The sequence below is a fragment of the Sylvia atricapilla genome, chromosome 10, assembly GCF_009819655.1.
Source record: "Sylvia atricapilla isolate bSylAtr1 chromosome 10, bSylAtr1.pri, whole genome shotgun sequence".
NCBI lineage: Eukaryota > Metazoa > Chordata > Aves > Passeriformes > Sylviidae > Sylvia > Sylvia atricapilla.
This window is the reverse complement of record NC_089149.1, coordinates 19,070,269-19,089,112: the sequence shown is the minus strand read 5'-3', so window position 1 is coordinate 19,089,112 and position 18,844 is coordinate 19,070,269. Positions and strand designations below refer to the sequence as shown.

At 39.9% G+C, this 18,844-nt stretch overlaps 2 protein-coding genes across 13 annotated transcripts in view; one reads left to right on the top strand and one right to left on the bottom strand.

Moving 5' to 3' along the window:
* The window catches only part of GIGYF2 (GRB10 interacting GYF protein 2), a 74,650-nt gene that overhangs the window by 22,293 nt on the left and 33,513 nt on the right, over positions 1–18,844 (bottom strand). For all 12 annotated transcript variants that reach the window (XM_066326197.1, XM_066326196.1, XM_066326198.1 and 9 more), the window contains one exon: positions 4,242–4,421. In XM_066326197.1, the coding sequence (XP_066182294.1) occupies positions 4,242–4,421 (180 nt within the window). The remainder of the gene's footprint in view (positions 1–4,241; positions 4,422–18,844) is intronic.
* KCNJ13 (potassium inwardly rectifying channel subfamily J member 13) lies at positions 9,762–18,349 on the top strand (the record flags this gene model as incomplete). The annotated part of the gene is given in 3 exon segments (XM_066326212.1): positions 9,762–9,881; positions 15,976–16,456; positions 17,290–18,349. Coding segments are annotated over 3 exon segments (1,224 nt in total), but the record flags the coding sequence as incomplete, so codon positions are not given.

Here is an 18,844-nt window from a genome sequence, read left to right as displayed (position 1 = left end):
CATGCAATAAAGGCCATCTTTATCAGAAAAGTGCAAAGCAAAAATGAAGGCATCTTAGTGCTCTTCATGGTGGCTGTTCTTTACTGAATTTAAAAAAAAGTGAATTCTTTTTTTTGCTCCAAGAATCTCTGCATCAGAATTAGTGCAGCCTCAGTATCAAATGTCTACCAAAAAACCAAAACACTACCAAAAAACACACAACCACCACAGTAAAGGGGAGAAACGTCCTCCTGTTTCATGACTGATGAGTGTTTCCACACTAACCTTAATACCCTATTAATATGCAAAAAATCCAACTTTGTCAGTAAGTGTCAAGCAAACTCCCTCCGGAAACATTATGAACTTCAATCTTCAATTTTACTAAGGAAACACAAATGTTAGACTTTAACAAGGCCTTCACTATTCCACATGTGCTTATTTGCAAATAAGTCCACTGGATAACTTAACCTATGCCTCTAGTTATGCCCCATAAAGAAAGTACTATTAAACCATCAAATCAATGTTCTGAGGCAACTTTTTAATGTTATTAAGGAAAGAGATCTAAGTGTGAGAGGTTGTTGACAACCAGACAGCATTTCTGCTTGAGCACCTGGACAGACAGCCCCTCATTACAAGCAGCAACATCCACGTCAGGCTCCCATAAGGGGAAAAACAGACATGGCCTCAACCTGGCAATACTCTAGTGTATGGATTAACAGCTCTGCCTGTTTGCTGCCCTAGCACTCATAAGGGCTGAGCATCCCTTCTTCAGCTCTCTTTTGTGTGGAATAAGAAAACTGAGTACTAACAATTTTCTACACAGCCATAAATGGGCCATCTAGAGACCCTGCATTGAGAGGAGCCTCTGTTTTTCCACAGTTCACATGCCAATACCAGGAGGGCAGCTCTTCAGAATGAGACCTAGAAATGTGGCTTTTGAAGGTGAATTCTAAGCACTTTGTTAAGCCCAGATATCTGCAAAGTTCCAATGAAGAACCACTGAGTCTGCTTGCAGAGATTTTTAGTCACATCACCTTTTACAGCCCCAGCATTGTCAGAGCTACGTGGAGAGGCAAAAACACTTAGGTGTAGCAGACAGATGCCCTTGTTTCTTAGTAAGAAAATGTGTTTGTAAGAGCCCAGTTAGAATATAGGCCATAATTCAGGTCTGAAGTATCAGGCTGCCAACATTTTAAAGCAAGCCAAAAGCAGAGATAAACCTGAATTCTACCCTGAAGTTTTTTAACCAACAGGACACAAACACAGCTTTAAGTTCAGCCCTAAACTATCACTAGGCAGTTACATGTCCAGTATTTCAAGTGTAGAGACAATTTTAAGCTTAATTTATCCCTTGCAATTTCTGGTGACATTGTAGGTAAAAGACAGGACTACTGGCTGCTTCATGAAATCAAAGAACACATTAATTAGCCTTATTAATAGCTATTTCTCTCTTTAAAGTTATATTCTCTAACTCAGCAGTGAAATTTTCAATATATATTAAAACAATACTAAATGCTAAACTGAACACTTAACAAAAGAACACTACACTTTTTTTTGGCATGTATTATATATAGACCTACTTCTTACTTTGCACAATTTTGGAACAAGATTCTTTAATGTACTTTAGTTACTTCAAGATATTTAAGAAATGTAAGGAATGATGCCCAAAAATTCAACTCCAGTTGAATCAGAGCACCTCATTCTGAAAGAGGAGTGAATCAAGATTAATTTGAAATGTTTTTCAAACAAAACAGCAACTAAAAAACTTTACACAAGAGTACAGCCTAAGGCCTCTCTCAAATGCTTTTCAGAAAAAAGACCAATTTAAAGAGGTATTTAAGCAAAGACAAAATCATACCAGAAATTCTAGGCAAGAATAACATATTTCTTAATACTGACTTGGTAACCAAACTCATAAATATCTACAGATCAATCACTAGTTTTGAGACCAAAACAGGTCTGTACATGTTTCTGATAAAACAGACCTGCCTTGCAATTTTAAAGGGCAATCATTGTATGAATGCAAGAATTGGAACAACAGAAAGAGGGGTTTTTTTCAGACATTTATAATTTTAAAATGTGGTTAAAAATTAAAAGGAAAAAAAGAGAACTTTGAAGCAGCCAGTGAATCAAAATCTGTGATCACACTCTTCTGGCACATATTAAGCCAGTCTAAAGCTCCTAGGAGGGAGTACACAGAGCCAAGCCACAGGAAGGACCAACTAAACAAATGGCAACACTCCTCTGAAGATAATTCTCTATTTTTAGCAGGACCTATGACTATACTATTACTTAACAGCAGAATAAGTAAAAAGAAGTAGTTTAAGCGACGCCAATTTGACTTAAACTCATTGTTTAAAGCAAAAATGTGATTTAAACCATTTCGATAGTTCTGCAGCTACTACTAAAAGGGGAATTCAAACACAGCTCTGATGAAAGCTGGAACTAGGACAATACAGCTGTCAGCTCAGGCTATACCAAAATTAGCAATGTTTCCACAGATTCACCTAAGTCTTTGAACAGGCTTTCAACTATACCTGCTAAAACTAACTCATAAGGGAAGTTCAGTTAGTTTCTACTACACTGAAAATTCAAAAAAGCAGTCGTATTTTTCATGACAGAAGTGAAATGAATTTTCAAAACCTTCCTCAGAACACCCAAAAAAGTTCAAGACCTTAATGAACTTCTGAACTGTAAGGACTACGCTTCCTTTTAAGCTAAAGCATGCAGGCTGGTACTTGCAGAACACTCCACTCCTGAGTATCATGCTGCATCATGAGGTAGCTGGCCTGATGCTGCCTTAACTAGATAAAGCAGCAGTGTCTGATCAAGAACTGTGACCAAACACTCAGGAAAAAAAAAATTACGATCTTCAAAATTTGCCTTTTGGCTTTGTTCTAAATAGAAAATATCTGATGATAAATCAAGCCTTGGGCTCACTGCTGAATTTTAGTAAAAGAGAACAGCTGTTTGAGAGCAGAGTTATACACACCTGTGAAGAAGGCTCAAAACAGAGGTGATGGCTGCTCAAAACAATAACTGTACTGAAAGTCTAGGATGTTGAAAAGAGCCATTGTAAGAGCAACTAGGAGCTTTATTTATGGAAGAGAAGAATTGTCTACCTCAGCCCCAAAAATGTGCTATGCTTTCTTTGCTTCCTCTCAAGTTTAGCATGGAGCAAAGGAAGCTCAAGTCAGGGGACCTTATCACCCTCCAGAGCTACCAGAAAAAAGGTTTAGATGGGACATTAGGAGCAACTTCTTCACTCAAAGAGTTGTCAAGCGCAGATGCACAGGGAAGTGGTGGAGGAGGCCCCATGCCTGGAGGGATTTAAAAGCCATGCAGATGTGGCACCTAAGGACAGGGTTCAGTGGTGGCCTTGGCAATGTTGGATCAATGGTTGGACTCAACCACCTTGAAAGTCTTTTCCAAACTTAACAATTTCATTTTTCTATAAAGATGTAACAGTAGAACGGCCTAATCCTCTCCTGGTACTCCAGAAGACTTCTGCTGCTGGAGTAGATAGCCAAACCCAGGATCCCGCACCACGCAGGATTGAATCTTTTCCTATGAGAAGGGGAAAAAAATACTACAATATGTTCCAGTCCTACTACTGAAATGCCAAGCTCTGCTTTGTATTTCTCCTGCAATTCCAGCAATGCAAGGCTGGAAAGCATGTGAACAGACTTGTCCTGTCAGGCCTGGGAAGGGGAGTGAAACCAAACAGGTGCCTGAAATTTACTGCGACAAGATATCCTGTAACTAACTATAAAATGTGTAGAGCAACATTTTTTGAGATTTTCTAAGGACGCTTCTTGGCACTGCAAACATATCTAGAAAACTAGAAAGAGGTCAACGACCAGAGTGGTTTAGTGTCAGTGCCACTCTGCAGCCTTAGGTATGCTGTCTAATGTGGGTGACTTCTCTCCCCTCATTGTCAAAGCCCCAAAGAAAGAATACTATTAAAATATCCTGATTTTACCAGGTATATACACACCTGGAATACAATATAGACAGGTGCACACCTGAGAAGTATTTTTCCCTTAAATATATAATGGTACTGAAGATGCTAAAAGGAAAACAAAAGGCACACAATTTTATGCTGATCATTTTGTGACTAAGAGCCCCACATACCAGAACAGTATTTAATGACCAAAACTACATGAACCTAATTTTGCCCTGCACATGGGACCTCCCTCTCCTCGTGGCCTTTGCCCTCTCTCCGTAAGCACAGCTGCATGTTTGCCCAGCTCTGCTCTCACCTGGACTGTGAGGACGCCACCTCTCCCCATCCCTCCGTGACCCAGCCAGTCGCCAGCCTCCATCCTCATCTTCCCCATTCTGTTCCTCCCTGAAGATGCGCCAGTTCTCGCTCTCAGAGCGTATAAATTCGTGTTTCCTCCCTGCGGGCACCGTCCCACCTTCCTCAAAGTTTGGTCTCACTGCAAAGAAAACACAGGCCAGTGAACACATGTCCTGTCTTCAGAAACACAGAAATACAAAAGGGTTGAAATCTTGCTCCCTTGGAGGTAAAAATGCACCAGAAGCGGCCATAAGAACCTAGGAGAGGAATGGAAATTCAGGAAGGAAACATGACAGATTTAAGAAATCCAGGTCCCTATGTACCTTGGGATGGAAAGACCAAAAAGAAAAAAAAAAGAAATCTAGAAAGCGAAGTGTATAAGCAATTAGAACATGGACAGGAAAGACAAAAGAGGAAAAGGTAGTTTAAGAGTTATAGGGAAATGTAATAGAAAGAAGGCAAAAGTGTGCAGAAAAAGAATAAACTGCTTTATTCATGAAGTGTCTCAGGCTAAATGGAAGTGCAGTGTGAACATTATATAAACCAAAGACATTTCCTACTTCTGTAATAAAAAGAAGGTGAGATCTATTTATTTAATCTGACATACAGCAGCCTTACTACTAGGAAACACTGAAAATTCAAAGTAGCATTTAGGAATAAACGAGAAAAAAACCCCAGCAATATTAACATTATGTTGTGAATCCATCTTCTGGAAAGCCATAGTCAGTGTAAGAAGGGCTAGAAATTATGCCTGAGCTGAAGGATAAGTCTACAAGAAGTTTAGGAGACAGGACAGTCTTTTAGTTCCCAATTATACATTATACATTATGTTGTATTTAAAACAAAACATAAAATCCTCAAATACTTATGAACAGCAACGTTGTCAGAAAAGGATGATTTAAATATTTTTATAAAATTCCATATTCCACACCAGGATTTCCATGTCATACACCAAGGCTTAACACAGATGCTACTTTCACTGCTGATTTGCCCTGACAATTTTTTCAGTCAATGAAAAAGACGAGGAAACAAAGACGATCAGAAATTCTGCATCATCAGACTTTTGTTTAGAACATGAAAATTCTTTCTGCTAGAGATACTGCACTCTGGAGACAGGAAGCATATACTGGCTCTCTACTTCGCTTTCACCTCGAAGAAAAACTGACAGCCCTTCTCCACCATCTCAAAACACTGAAGAAAAAAACCCCTTTATCTTAATCCATCTCTAATTTTTTTGGAATACCTTTCCCTTATGTTGTTCCTATATAAAGAGCTAAAGCACATTGGTTAATTTGAAGTCTAGCACCAGTACCTAATTTAAAGTTAAGCACCAGTACCAACAGGCAATGTCAGCTATGAAGCCAAGTATAACCCAGTTACACCTTTACTTCACTGAAAGGGATATCTGGCTGAAGACCACTTCTGTATTTGCTGGGCTTTGAGAAACAAACAAACAAAAATCTGCAGGCAGTGTGTTTTGGGGAGTCTCTGGTAATACTCCAAATAAAGTTGCTGGAGACAGTCAAAGTCCCTTCATTTGGTATGTGTGATGCTGGCAACTTCTTTTATCTGGAGTGGGTAAATCTTTGCAGGCAAACATCAGCCACATTCTGTTTAATCATGCTTCATTGAAAAGACAGGAAAGGAACAAGCCAGACAGAAAAATCTAAGTTTGGGAAATTTCTTGTTGTTTTCTTCATTTTAGGTATCTAGAAATCTTACTGCAGACTACGGCAAGAGAAAGCGCAAGGAAGCCTCTCACCATTGCTCCTTGGATGGGCTTCCCATAGTAGAAAAGCAGAAGGCAAGCTACAGAGCCAAGTCAGCCAGAAGTAAAACACAGAAAGGTGCACAGGAGAGAGCTGCAACACAAGTGACCAGGAGAGGCTAAGTCCCAGACAACAAGGAAAATGCCTCATTCTTTCTGAATTTATTTTTAAAGTAAGGAGGAAGAGAGATCGAATTTTCTTCATTTTGCAGCATACGACACTAATTTTTTTCTTACTGGAACAGTTACCAAACGAAAAAAGTTATTCAAATCACTATTTTGAGACACAAGAAGTAGTATTTTTACAGATACAGCTATTATTTTTGTAAGTCTCACAGATATTACTTGACATTTCTCCAGTAAGATTAATTTATGAGATTTTAAGACTCCACCAATTAAGGAAAAAAAGGGGATGTTCTTCCCTTCCATTGTAAGTTCAGTGGATTTTGGAGACTGCTCTTTAACAAAGACAAGGTCTCACCTCACCGGTTCTGCTCCACTCTTCCAAAAACATTTAGGGAAAAAAAAGGCCACTTAACGAATATTGTGAAGTCTGCTTTGCCACTGTGTATCCAGGTTTTAGCCCCACTGCCCATCTACTTATGCTATAGTCAAACCAAGGAAACTCAGGCTCTATTACTCCTTAGGACAGCAGATTTTGTTCCCAAGAACTGAACTATCAAAGTTCGGTTTTGTATGCTGAACTTGCAGAAAATGGGGTTTGAAACACATCTCTGCAGAGGTTACAAAACATCAAATGCTGTTTGCCAAGATCAGACTCAAGTGGGAGCCTGCCCTACTTCTGATCTTAAATTCTATGGCATTGGAAATGCAGAAATGAAAATAATCAAATACAAGGGGTCAGTATTATATTCATCTGAGGATGGGATCACCTGTAGTTCCAAAACCTTTTCAAACACACCAGCACTCCAGTGTGTCACATCACAGACTGTTCTGATGCCATGTTCAGTGGAATTAAGAGAAAAAAAATGCAGTGTCTCATGACATATTTCAGTTTCTGGTATTAGGACATCACAGCAAAGAACAGGACATCAAAGAACATCAGTCAAAGAACAAGGTATGCGTCCAAACAGGTCTGGCATCAGATGATCCTGAAGATTAGACAGACCAGCCAAGAAACTAGTTCTTTCCAAACACACACCAGTCACAGGTTAAAGACCAGAAAAATCAAGCTACCCAAGTGACAGAAAGCCTGTGACAAACTGAATACAGGAATATTCCTACAGATTACATCTAAATTCATAACTTCCAATGTCCCAGCATATTCTTTGTAAACTGTTTCTAGATTTGAGAACAATCATTTCAGCCGAAATTACTTAGATCACAGAGTCAGGACTTGGCAATGTTTTAAGGATGAAAGAAACTAAAATGCAATCTATGGTTTTGCCTTGGACTAATTGACTGGACTTCCTGACGAGAAGGAGCAGTAAAAGGGCACCTCTGTTCAGGCCTGTCACAAAGCCAGCAATGGTGTTTACAGAAAACTTCAGACAGAGCTGAGTGGTATCCAGCCAGAAAAGCCTACAGCTGTGCAACACTGATTTGAAGGGATACTGACTGGGGAACAAGACTGGATTCAAGGATGTGGCCCCATGGCAACACATTTATGAAGAGGACTTACTAACAGAATGGCAAATAACTTCTGTTCTCCAGGCTGTCAGCCCACGTTTCCTACACCACGCTCACTGTCTGGAAAGAATAAACAGGAAAGGGATGACTGACAGCACTGCTGTTTCCTCTACAGAGGGGCAAGAACCAAGAGAGTCTATTAAGTACCTTGACTTGCTCTCTTCTCTCTGCTGCCTGCTAAACAATTCCTCAAGAGGAGATAAAAAAAAAAAACAAAAAACAACTTTGCAGTCAGTGTTTTTAAAGGAACTGAAATGGCTTTGCCTAAATGTGCAATTTTTAGTTTATTTCACAGAAGAATAAAATAAATGTCCTTAAGATGACGCTTCTAGAGAAGGACTACCTTCTCATTAGAACACAGGACATGCTAAGAACACCACAGGAATACGAATATCATGAAGTGATTCCCAGTGACAGATCAGAAGATCCGAATCCCTTTTCCAGCTTCAAATTTTCAATCTCTCTGCATAAAATCTCAATCTCAACAGCATATATTAAAAATATACTATCAAATGTAACTTCATTTATTTTTTCACTAAATTGCCCATTATCTACTGTCACCAGTGTGAGCCAATAGATTCAAATGAATTAACAAGAGTTCAATTCTGTAACACCTGAAAAACACACACTGTACCTAATTTCACCTGCTCTACAACTGTGTAGAGATTTCCAATTCATTCAGTTGAATTAGACTAAAAAACCAGTGACCACAGAGCACATGCTTTCTACAGTTCAAAAGATGGTTTCTAAAAAAATACTGTTTGAAACCAAAATCCTTCTTGTGACTAAGTGAAGCTGTATGAGTGGAGGGAAGGGTGAAGGGCGAGTCACACTGTTGTACAGCCTTGTCACACTAGTGGGAGTCCCCTGGCACGACATGATTTGCCCTGGTTCTCAAAGTCATTCTATGCCTATCAACTTTCGGTGCTGTGCCTGAACATGTATTAAAATGTTCCATACTAATGAAGTAAAAAATTAACGTTTTGCAGTTCAGGGTTGGGGGAAGGTTAAGGAAGAAAAAATAGGGAGGATTTTGTTTCCTAAGCAGGAAAGTCTACATTAATGATTTTCTCAGCAGGCCTTCAGTAGTTTTACTGCAAACAACCAAAGCCTTTGTTTCTCAGATCCTCTTACATCTGACGCTTGGTCAAAGCCCTCACATCAGCAGCTCACCAAGGGATAAAAAAAATATGTGAACCAGTACTGTGTTCCAGAGCTGTCCTCAGAGCTGGTCCAGCAGGGAAGCACACTGACCAGTCTGCGCAGCCGCTCACTCAGACATACCCTCAACAACTCCTCTCATTTCATGAGGGGAAGAGCAAACAGCTTAAGTAAAAGTGGTTTCATCTGCTGCATGGAATCAGCAAGCCACCTAATCTGCCTTGTTTCATTCCTAGGCTTTAGCAAAATCCTATGATTAATTCCATGTTTTCACAAAGGAGCAATGTGGAGATGGAAATGGCCAGGTCTACATCTTCTTAGCAGCATTAGGCTGCAATTCAGCAACACCCTCCTGAGACCACAGGCTGCACCATGAGCTGCATGCACCTTTCCATGAACATTCCAGAGCTTGGGACCTAACAGGAAAGAAGAAGTGGAGCAGCAGTGAGACACAAGTGTATCTCCCAACCAAAACAAACAGTAGTTGACACTGGTTAGAGAAAAGGTATCAGTGAACAGAGTGGGTTTTCAGCAGCAATATGGAAACTGCTCCAGCTCAGCTTCTCCAAGAGAATTTTTGCCTTTTCAACTTTCATGTAAAACTATACAAACCTAAAAAACTATTCTGATTAAGGAGGTGAGGGGGAAGGCACCCCTTCCCCAAGTAAGTGTTTAAGGATTTCTCCTTGGCTGCTAAGGGTTTGTGTTGGGTAAAGAAATGCTCCTAACAAACCAGCATTCTTTTCCACATGATCAGAGCCAACCAGCCCCCCTGCAGGCAAAATGACCAATCAAATCAGCTTCAGATGGAAACCAATCCCCCCAGCATATAAACACAGGAATGAGACATACAAACCCATTTTTAAAGGTTTTGGTTTGGGTGGGTTTTTTTAAAAATCTCTACCAACTACTTGTGGGAAGTTTCTTGCTAGTGCTGGGATCAGTACACCAGACCAGAGCAGTCCCTCTCCTGGAGCCCAGGTTACCCCCTCCTCCTGCACTAAGACCCTCTGAAGACTGGTAAGTACACAAAAACATCATATTTTTTCTTCCTTTTTTTGTTACTGTACAATTTGAATTGTTCTATCACTCTTTAATCAAAGAAATCAAAGTTCTTTTCAGGGCAGAGAGCTTTACTTCTAAAACCTGCTAAATTAAGCATCAGCTTACACAAAATGGTTGCTGATTTTTCCCCCTCGAAAAGACGAAAATACTCTCTCAGCTGACCACAGTCCTAAGGGCACAGAGAGCAAAACCAAAGTCTTTATGCAGTATTTTTTCAATAAGTTTTTAATATAAGTGCTGAAAAGGTTGTGCAGACAGGGAGCATCTGCAAGCTCCAGCTACAGCAGCTGGTTGTCATGAAATCAGCCAAGAATTATGACAAAGTCACGCTCAGCTTGCTACACTCATAACTCAGCATTTAGTTCCATCACAAAAGAAACAAGCTTCACGTCTTCAAACCTTTTACTATCTCCAATTATATCTCAGACTTCAACAGTTTTCAATCAATGCATTCACCCCTGTGCTTAGGGACACACAGTGAGCCGGCACCACTGCTCAGACATCACATATGGACATGGAGTGAACTCCACTGTCCTGCAAAATGTAGCCAATTCCAGGCAAGCCATGGGAAAGTCTGCATCACACAGGGCAGGATTGCTCTTCAAAAACAGCAAGTTCCACCAAAAAAATAAAAGCGGCAGCAAACTTCTATTACTGCAGCTTTACATCAAATAAAAACCCTCCCTTGTAACTGTCAAGTTTCTCCTGTTATCAGTATTTAATTTTGTATTTAAGCTTCTTTATAAGGATTCAATATATACTAGAATATTTTAAAGCCTTTACCAAGACTTTACTTAAAGGCTCCCTTTCTGCTTCTCTGAAAGTGACCGGATTAGTTAGTCCACTCAGGTGCTACTTCAAAATCAAGAATTAGTGTTCCTATGGATCCTCAGGGTACTTACGTGAAAATACACTGTATATAAAATGGAGCAGTATTTAGGTTCCCAAAAATCAAGTAGGTAAGCAGCCTTGTTTTCCGTACTATAAAAGGAGACATACTCTCCTATTTTACCACCTCTTTTCTTTAAAGTACATTCTGCAATAAACTGTCACAGAGAGTCGAAAGTGCAAGCTCTCACATCCTATCCTTTATGGCACTTGCTTTGAAAAATGTAACTTGGGGTCAACAAATTCAAGTTTTCATTTTTACAAGACCTACTTATAAATGTATCAAGTCCTTAAAACTTATCTTAATTGTACACACTGTTCAGAAGTAACTTTTTTCACAAACTACTTCCATTCATATGAATGAAGCATTAGCTACAAAACCAAACGGACAAATATGTTTGAAATGTTAACTGCTCTACACACAACTTGAGCATAAACTTTCAACCAATGCAGCTTCTCAAGCTTAGTTACTCCCTACATATTTAAGACTGTCCCCTAAAGTAAGTTATATGATCCAGTCATGTCCTCCCTACTGAAAAGGCTTTCATTTCCTAATAACAATGCCAGAGCATCTCCAAAGGTGCCCATTCATTCTAAAAAAAAAAAAAAAAAACAAACAAAAAAAACAACACAATAATCTAAAAATAGGAACACACAATATAGCCATTTTGATAGCATGAAAAATGTATTTAAAAATTATCTTAGTTTGTTCCTGTTGCAAAGCGCAGAGGCAGCAGCAGATCCACCCTTGTCTGCACAATTCCAGCTCACAGCAAAGGTTTAAATCTGAAGCTTGTACATTATGATGGGAACCCAGGGCAAGTAAAGAGGGAATGTACACATTCCCAGACAGGCATGCCACCACCTGGGTTCTAGTAAACCTTCAAGTAATGCTGCAGCTATAGGCAGTTTTTGCAGTAACTCCCAGAAAACAGCAGGTCCTCAAGACCACTTTCCTGTCAGAATGAAGCAGTACAGCATAAACCACTTCAAATCCCTTCCAAGGCCAATTAGAACAGACTTTGTTAAGAGTAGAAGCTGGGCAAGTATGGCAACACTGCAGAAGTCTCCCCTGAGCACAACTCCTCACTCGGGCTCCTCAAAAGTTTGCAGATGCATTTGTGCATCGAGCCGAGAACAGGTTCGAAGTGTCACTTTGAATGCCTTCAACTGAGAAGGCAAACAAAAATGCAGACAGTACAGCCAACTGAGCTTCCCTGCAACCCTAGCACAGTCCTTAGAAAAAGCTAAGCAAGAGGAAAGCAGAGGAAATCAGAGGGTATGGAATAGGAATGCAATAAAGGCTGTTACAACACAAGGAAGAAGACATCACTCAAAAAGGCAAAGCATGGGAGATCCATGTGCTGGATCATGAATTTCAGAAATGCAAGCAACATTGCAAAGCTGTAAGGCAAGGTTTTATCACAAGTAAATCATTAGTTAGCCAGGTCAGTTTAGAACCTGTCCCACTACTAGAGAAGGAATCTGAAATTTTTTTAAAAAGTTAGTACTTACCCTACCTTGATTTGTCTTAGAGGAGTGTACAGAAGAAAGAAGTCAGGATGAGGGACAAGGTGATAAAAAGACTGAAAACCAAAAAAAGCTAAGAACTGACAGATACACTGGTGTGATAATTTTGCTTTCAAGAGAAGGTAAACAGGAAAGATTAGACATAGCAAATGTGTAACAAAGGACTGGTCAGCATGCCACAAGAGGCTTAGAAAAGTGATTTCTGACAGTTCCTGTCTTTCTAGTCAGGGGCTATCACCTGGAGAGATGGAGGGATAAGAAACACTCCAAAGCTTCAACAGTTGCATAAGTCAGGAAGCAGGAAAAGCAAAACCCAGCAGGTAACGTAACACAAAGGTTGTTGAGAGAGAACACTGGGTAAACCTGAATAAGAAACAGTGCATGTATGTTATAGTGAAGACAAGCATTCTCCAACAAACACAACATTTTTCTTTTCAAGCCAAAGCAGAATGTCTTTCCTAAAACATACATTAAAACTAGGATTAATGTGGGGTCATCAAGGAGCATGCCAAGCAGGAGATAAAATCAGGTGGTTCAAATTTTACTTTATAATTTCATAAATTTATTACTAACAAGGAAAGAAGGTATTTGTAATTTTTTACTATGGGCAAGGAAAGGAGTAGACAGAAGATGTTTACACTTTTTAAATTTAAAGTCACATCTGCTCTTAAGCTTCCTCTTCTTTTGAGAATACAGAGGACTGATCCTCCAACTTGGGTAAGCTATTTCCAACAGGGCAGTTGCTCTTTTGCCTCTTACTCTCACCCAAGTGCACTGCTCTCAGAATCTATTTGCAGTTTCTTATCTGTTTTTCTCACTCCAAGAAGCCAAGACTTGTGGCTCTTAATCCATCAACAGCGCTTCAAAAAAGGGGTTTTGGAACTCAAGCTTACACATTCCCAATGCTATCCTGCCACTGAAATAGAAAACTAACATTTTCAACAGTCCTAGACAAGAAAAATCAGAGCACTATACCAGTGCATAACCTGGTTAACCTCAGAATGCAAACTCACCTGCTTGAGAATCTCAAGGAGCAGAGACACAGGACTGTTCTGAAGTGTGTTGTTGGGGGCTAGTGTAGGTTCTCTTTCTCAAGTGCCTTCAAAATCTCTGTGAGGAATCAATCCTCCCCCATTGAAAATTCCCAAAGAACCCGATTTTTTTTTTCCAGAGTTTAAGACAACATTAAGTGATTAATCACCACCCTAAGAAGCTCCTTAATCAACAAATATGCGATCCTGCAATGCTGACAGCATTTATTTTAAGTCTGTAGTGTTCAAACACACTGCCTTAGCACTTGTATAAAGATCTGAAGAGCAGCCAAAAAAAATGTACCATCCTAGGAATGTTTTCCCTTGTTTCTTAATGTACGTAACACCACAGTCAGCATCAGAATCATTTTCACTACATGTATTTGTTTTGTAAACCCAAATTGCTTAGAGTCTACAAAGCGGATCCTGCCCTCAAAGCACAAGAATTTAAAGAAAAACACACACTTTTGGCTTTTGGTTGTGTTTCACTGCTTTGGGATTTTGCTGGTTTGCTGGTTTGTTTTGAAGGCATCATGCACTCAGAGGCATTTTGCTCTGTAAGTGTTCTCTATTCAAACAAGGGGATGTTTCTTGTGAGTACTGCTTACTCTAAGACGATAAAACCAAGGCACTGTTCAGAGCTCATTTTCAGCATAGTCCCCATCATGTTTTCCAGCTCCTTCAAGGCCTCATCTAAATCTTAACACAAGGACTGTGCTCTACAGACAAGTCACTAATCACTGGATTACTGAAGCATGTATGATTGCATTCAGGTTACTGTACAGCAAGAGTGAGAACTGCCAATAAGGGAGCCATGCAGCAGATTGAAGAGCCAACTCAGTGAAGGTGGGAGGGCCATGCTGTAAACTGGATGGAGAACAACCAAAACTCCCCAAGAAAAGCAGCCTGGTGCCATATGCCAGCAGAACCTCGCTAAGTCCGCTGTAGTCTCTCACACAGGGAATAGTTTCAAAATATTCCTCCTGGGAGATGTGAACTAAAAAACTAAAAATAAGGAGAAAAGCACCAAATTCCACTCAGGCCATCATCTACTCTATCTCCCTCTGACTATGGCATGGATAGAAGTAATAGCTGGATGGTTTTGAGAACTACAGAAAAAAAGAAAAAAACTTTTTAGCTATAGTCCCTGTGACGTCAATCCTCATATCAGTACTAAACACAAGTAAAAGCAAAAGAGAATATTCTGTAGTCACTTGAATTTGGCTGAAGATTAAGCAGTCATTTAAACTGCTGGTTTGTGAGATCAAAGATCACAAGACAAATTTTCATCTATCATAAATTCATTCTGAATTTCAGGATCCTTACTTGTAATGCATTTCAAGAGAAAAATAAGATGGCACTGTTGGAAGGGAAAAATCCAATTCCTCTACAAAATAACACAAAAGACTGAAACAGCCATCATTTGAAGGAAAGTCAAAATTGATAGGAAATCAAAACTGACTAAATACACCATGTATAATTATCAGTTGCAGAATTTACATAAATTTTTTGATTCTCTCTTGTCCTACAAACAAGCTTTCTCACAACCTTCTTTAAACAGGCTGTACATATCAGTAGATAGATATCAAGTCTCTATTTTTCACAAACTTGTACTTAATTTTAATCTGTCCCACGTAAAGTTTAAATATCCAGTATTTATAAAATGTATGGATTTGAGTGACCACTGTCTTTTCAAAAGACATTCACCAGCTCTGGCGAATTCCACAAGCTTTGAGGTTTAAAAGCAAACAAAGGAGCCTAATACGTCAAATACCTACAGTATCCATTTTGCTTCCCGTATCTGCAATTCCATCTTAATTCCCACATGCTTGCTGTCCTATTTTATTTGGTCACTAATAAAAATTGTACTGCCCAGGCAGACTAGACTAGAAATTATGTCTCAGTGTGTTTTCTGTACTGGTCTCCTGCCCTCTTTTTACCTGATCCTTACATAAACAGCCTCAGACTCTCAGAAGCAGCTCTGCCATGAATACCGTTAATTCTGTTTAACTGGACATGGTGGGTGCAGATACCAGACAATTCTAAAGCTAGGAGAGTCAAAGGCCTAGTAGCTAAAGTACAGCATTCCCCTAAAGTGCATAAATGTGTTACAGAAATAATATAAAAAACATTCATTCCTTAGTACTATACTACTGTTAATAGTATTCATAATAGTATTGGCAAATTATTATATTTTGCTCAAAAGAAGTTACAAAATCTGGTATAATCAGCAAAATTTAGCTTCTTTTCACACGATATGCCTAATCCCATCCCACTCATCCCTGAAGAATTAAAGCACGTGACTCCATTGCAAATTTAGGAAGGTAAAGTATTAATTTTATACTTAAACAACTAAGCAGGGAGAATTCAAGAAGTAGTCAGATTTTTAAACCTAATCTTTTTTAGCAAAGTATTACCACAAACAGTGGTAAATTCCTCTCCAGGCTCCTGACTTAATCTTCTCTGGATTGCAATGTATAAGCCCTCCTTTGTTGGCTGCAGTATTCCTACCCCTGCTGATATGTCAGAAGCTGTGAACATTAGGCAAAATACAAATATGTGGCACTGTATCACTTCTTTTCCTTTCTTCTCCTTTCTAGAAGATGACAACAGATACGATAGAGGGCAATAACACCAAATCCAGCGCTCCCCTCCTGACTCAGAGATACCTGAGGCTGGTGACCAAGGATGGACACAGCACGTTCCACATGGCCAGTGCCCAAGGCACAAGTGTGGCGTACCTCCGCGACGTCTGGGGGATACTCATGGACATGCGCTGGAGATGGATGATGCTCGTCTTCTCTGCTTCCTTCGTCCTTCACTGGCTGGTCTTTGCAGTGCTCTGGTATCTGCTAGCTGAGATGAATGGGGACCTGGAGCTGGACCACGATGCTCCACCCGAGAACCATACTATATGTGTCAAGTATGTCACCAGTTTTACAGCTGCCTTCTCCTTCTCGCTGGAGACACAACTCACGATTGGCTATGGCACCATGTTCCCAAGTGGGGACTGTCCCAGTGCTATTGCACTGCTGGCAATCCAGATGGTCCTGGGGCTCATGCTAGAAGCCGTTCTCACAGGTAATCCTTCCTACTGCATCTTTACACACAACAGGTCTAACAACTGGATTTAAGAATAGAGCTAGAAACAAATACTGTTCATTCTGATATATGAAAGAACAATCAAGGTAGCCACTACAAGGATGACAAGATTTCAGCTATGGACTACTAAAAGTTAAATACCTTTAATCAACAGAAGACAAATTAGGTGTTATCAGTATCTGGACTTAAGAATTTCACTATTCATTGGAAAAAACTTATGGTAGATCACTGCATATCACTGTCAATCATTTATTTCTTATACCATTCTCTCTCTCAGCTTTACCATATAATTACAATATTTAAGTCAATTTGTTTTGACTTTTAGGGTATGCTTTTGTTTAACTGAGCTATCTTCATTGATCTTTAAGTCAGTGTTTATGTATTCCTCAGTACCCAAGGTAATGGAACTTTTTACAATGTTGCAGCTATTTTAAGGTATTTTAAGTTATTTTAAATATTCTTCACGTTTAAAGTAATTCAAAATACTTTGAAAATACACAGGTTAGTTTACTGTGTATTAGAGCTTCCACACTGTAACATAACAAGATCAGTTCCTATTACCAATTACAGTAAGTTGAGGGAATTACAGCTACAGTTAACTTCCAAGTATTAATAAGTGAATATAATTTAGAAAAACAAGCATTTTAGGAAAGCTATACTTTTTTGGACCAAAAGCACATTAGTATGATGCCAACCTCGCAGTTTTCAACCATGGTATTTCTAGTCTCAGCCTGCTTCTGTTCCCTTGAAGCCTGCAGGGAAGCAGCCCAGGCCCTCAGCTTACACTGAGTTTGCTCTTTCCCATGCTCCAGGTGCTTTCGTGGCCAAGATTGCGCGCCCAAAGAACCGGGCACACACTATCCGCTTTTCACGCTTCGCCGTGGTCACACACACCGAGGGGAAGCCACAACTCATGTTCCAGGTGGCCAACACTCGCTCCAGCCCCCTCACCAGCGTCCAGATCTCTGCTATACTTTACCAAGAACAAGAGAGTGGGCAGCTGCACCAAACTAGCATTGATTTCCACCTGGACAGCGTCACTGTGGACGAGTGTCCTTTCTTCATTTTCCCACTGACTTACTACCACTCCATCACTGCATCCAGCCCACTGGCTGCTCTCCTTCAGAGAGAAGCTCCTCACCACTTTGAGCTGGTCATCTTCCTGTCAGCTGTGCAGGAGGGCACAGGAGAAACGTGTCAGAGGAGAACATCCTACCTCCCGTCAGAGATCTTGGTGTACCACCGCTTTGCCTCCCTGCTAGCCCGCAATGCCAAAGGTGAATACCAGATCAAGATGGAGAATTTTGACAAGACTATTCCTGAGCTCCCAGCTGCAGCTGACTCAAAGAGTCCAAAAAGGACTGACAAGGAGATCCGCATCAATGGACAGCATACCGACAGCTTCCAGATCTCTGAGACTGGTCTCACAGAGTAGAGAGAACAGACCTTGAACTTTGTGCTTTTTTAATTATTATAACATTAAACTTGCGGGTTCCATTTAAAAACTTACTTCGTTGCCTGCCCTGCCATCTTCTAGTGATCTCTCTCTGGTAGTCCCATCCTTTTGATCACAACGTGATATACGGAGTGAAGAGAAGTGTGCCCACTGAGGAGAGGCTGCAGTAACCACCCAGTGCATGAATCACAGTACTAATTCTTGGGAAATTAGAAGAGCTATCTGCTGAATTCACCAGACTGTGATTAAAGCCACACTGACCCTGAAAGGAAATATCTCCAAAACTCCCAAAGCTGACCAAAGTCAGAATTAACCAGCTTATGACAAAATGGACAAAAAACCAAAAGCAGAAAACAATGTAGGGCCATCCAGCAAACACATGAGTTCTGCTATAAGTAACTCTGTTCATCCAAGAGCCTAGCTTTTCTACTCTATTAACTCTTTGGGAATACAAACTTAAATAATTTTTCAGATGGCTGAAAGTCCTGCCAATCTCTCACGGCAGTGAGCAGCACTCTGGCTGCGCTTATTAAGCAAAATTGTAAATACTAAGTGCAGTTCTTCATTCTGCCAAATAAGAGAACATCTCACTCCCAGACAGGTCTATGAAGACACTCATAAAAACTGAGTGCATATGACAAATACTGCAATGGAAATTTTTTTCTTATTTGAAAACAATGAATAAATTATTTAGCAGTGGAAAGAAAAATACTGTTTTTAATGAATGAATGTAGGGGTTTTTTTAAAGGCCCATACACTCCACGTGTTTTCACCTTTGCGTTGCTTGTCTCAAGTATATCTGACCCAAAAGGATGCACTATATATATGAGAAGTAGAACTACATCCATTGATATTTTATGCTTTCTAACATCAATCATTGCCTGTACACACAGCACAAAAAATATTTAGAG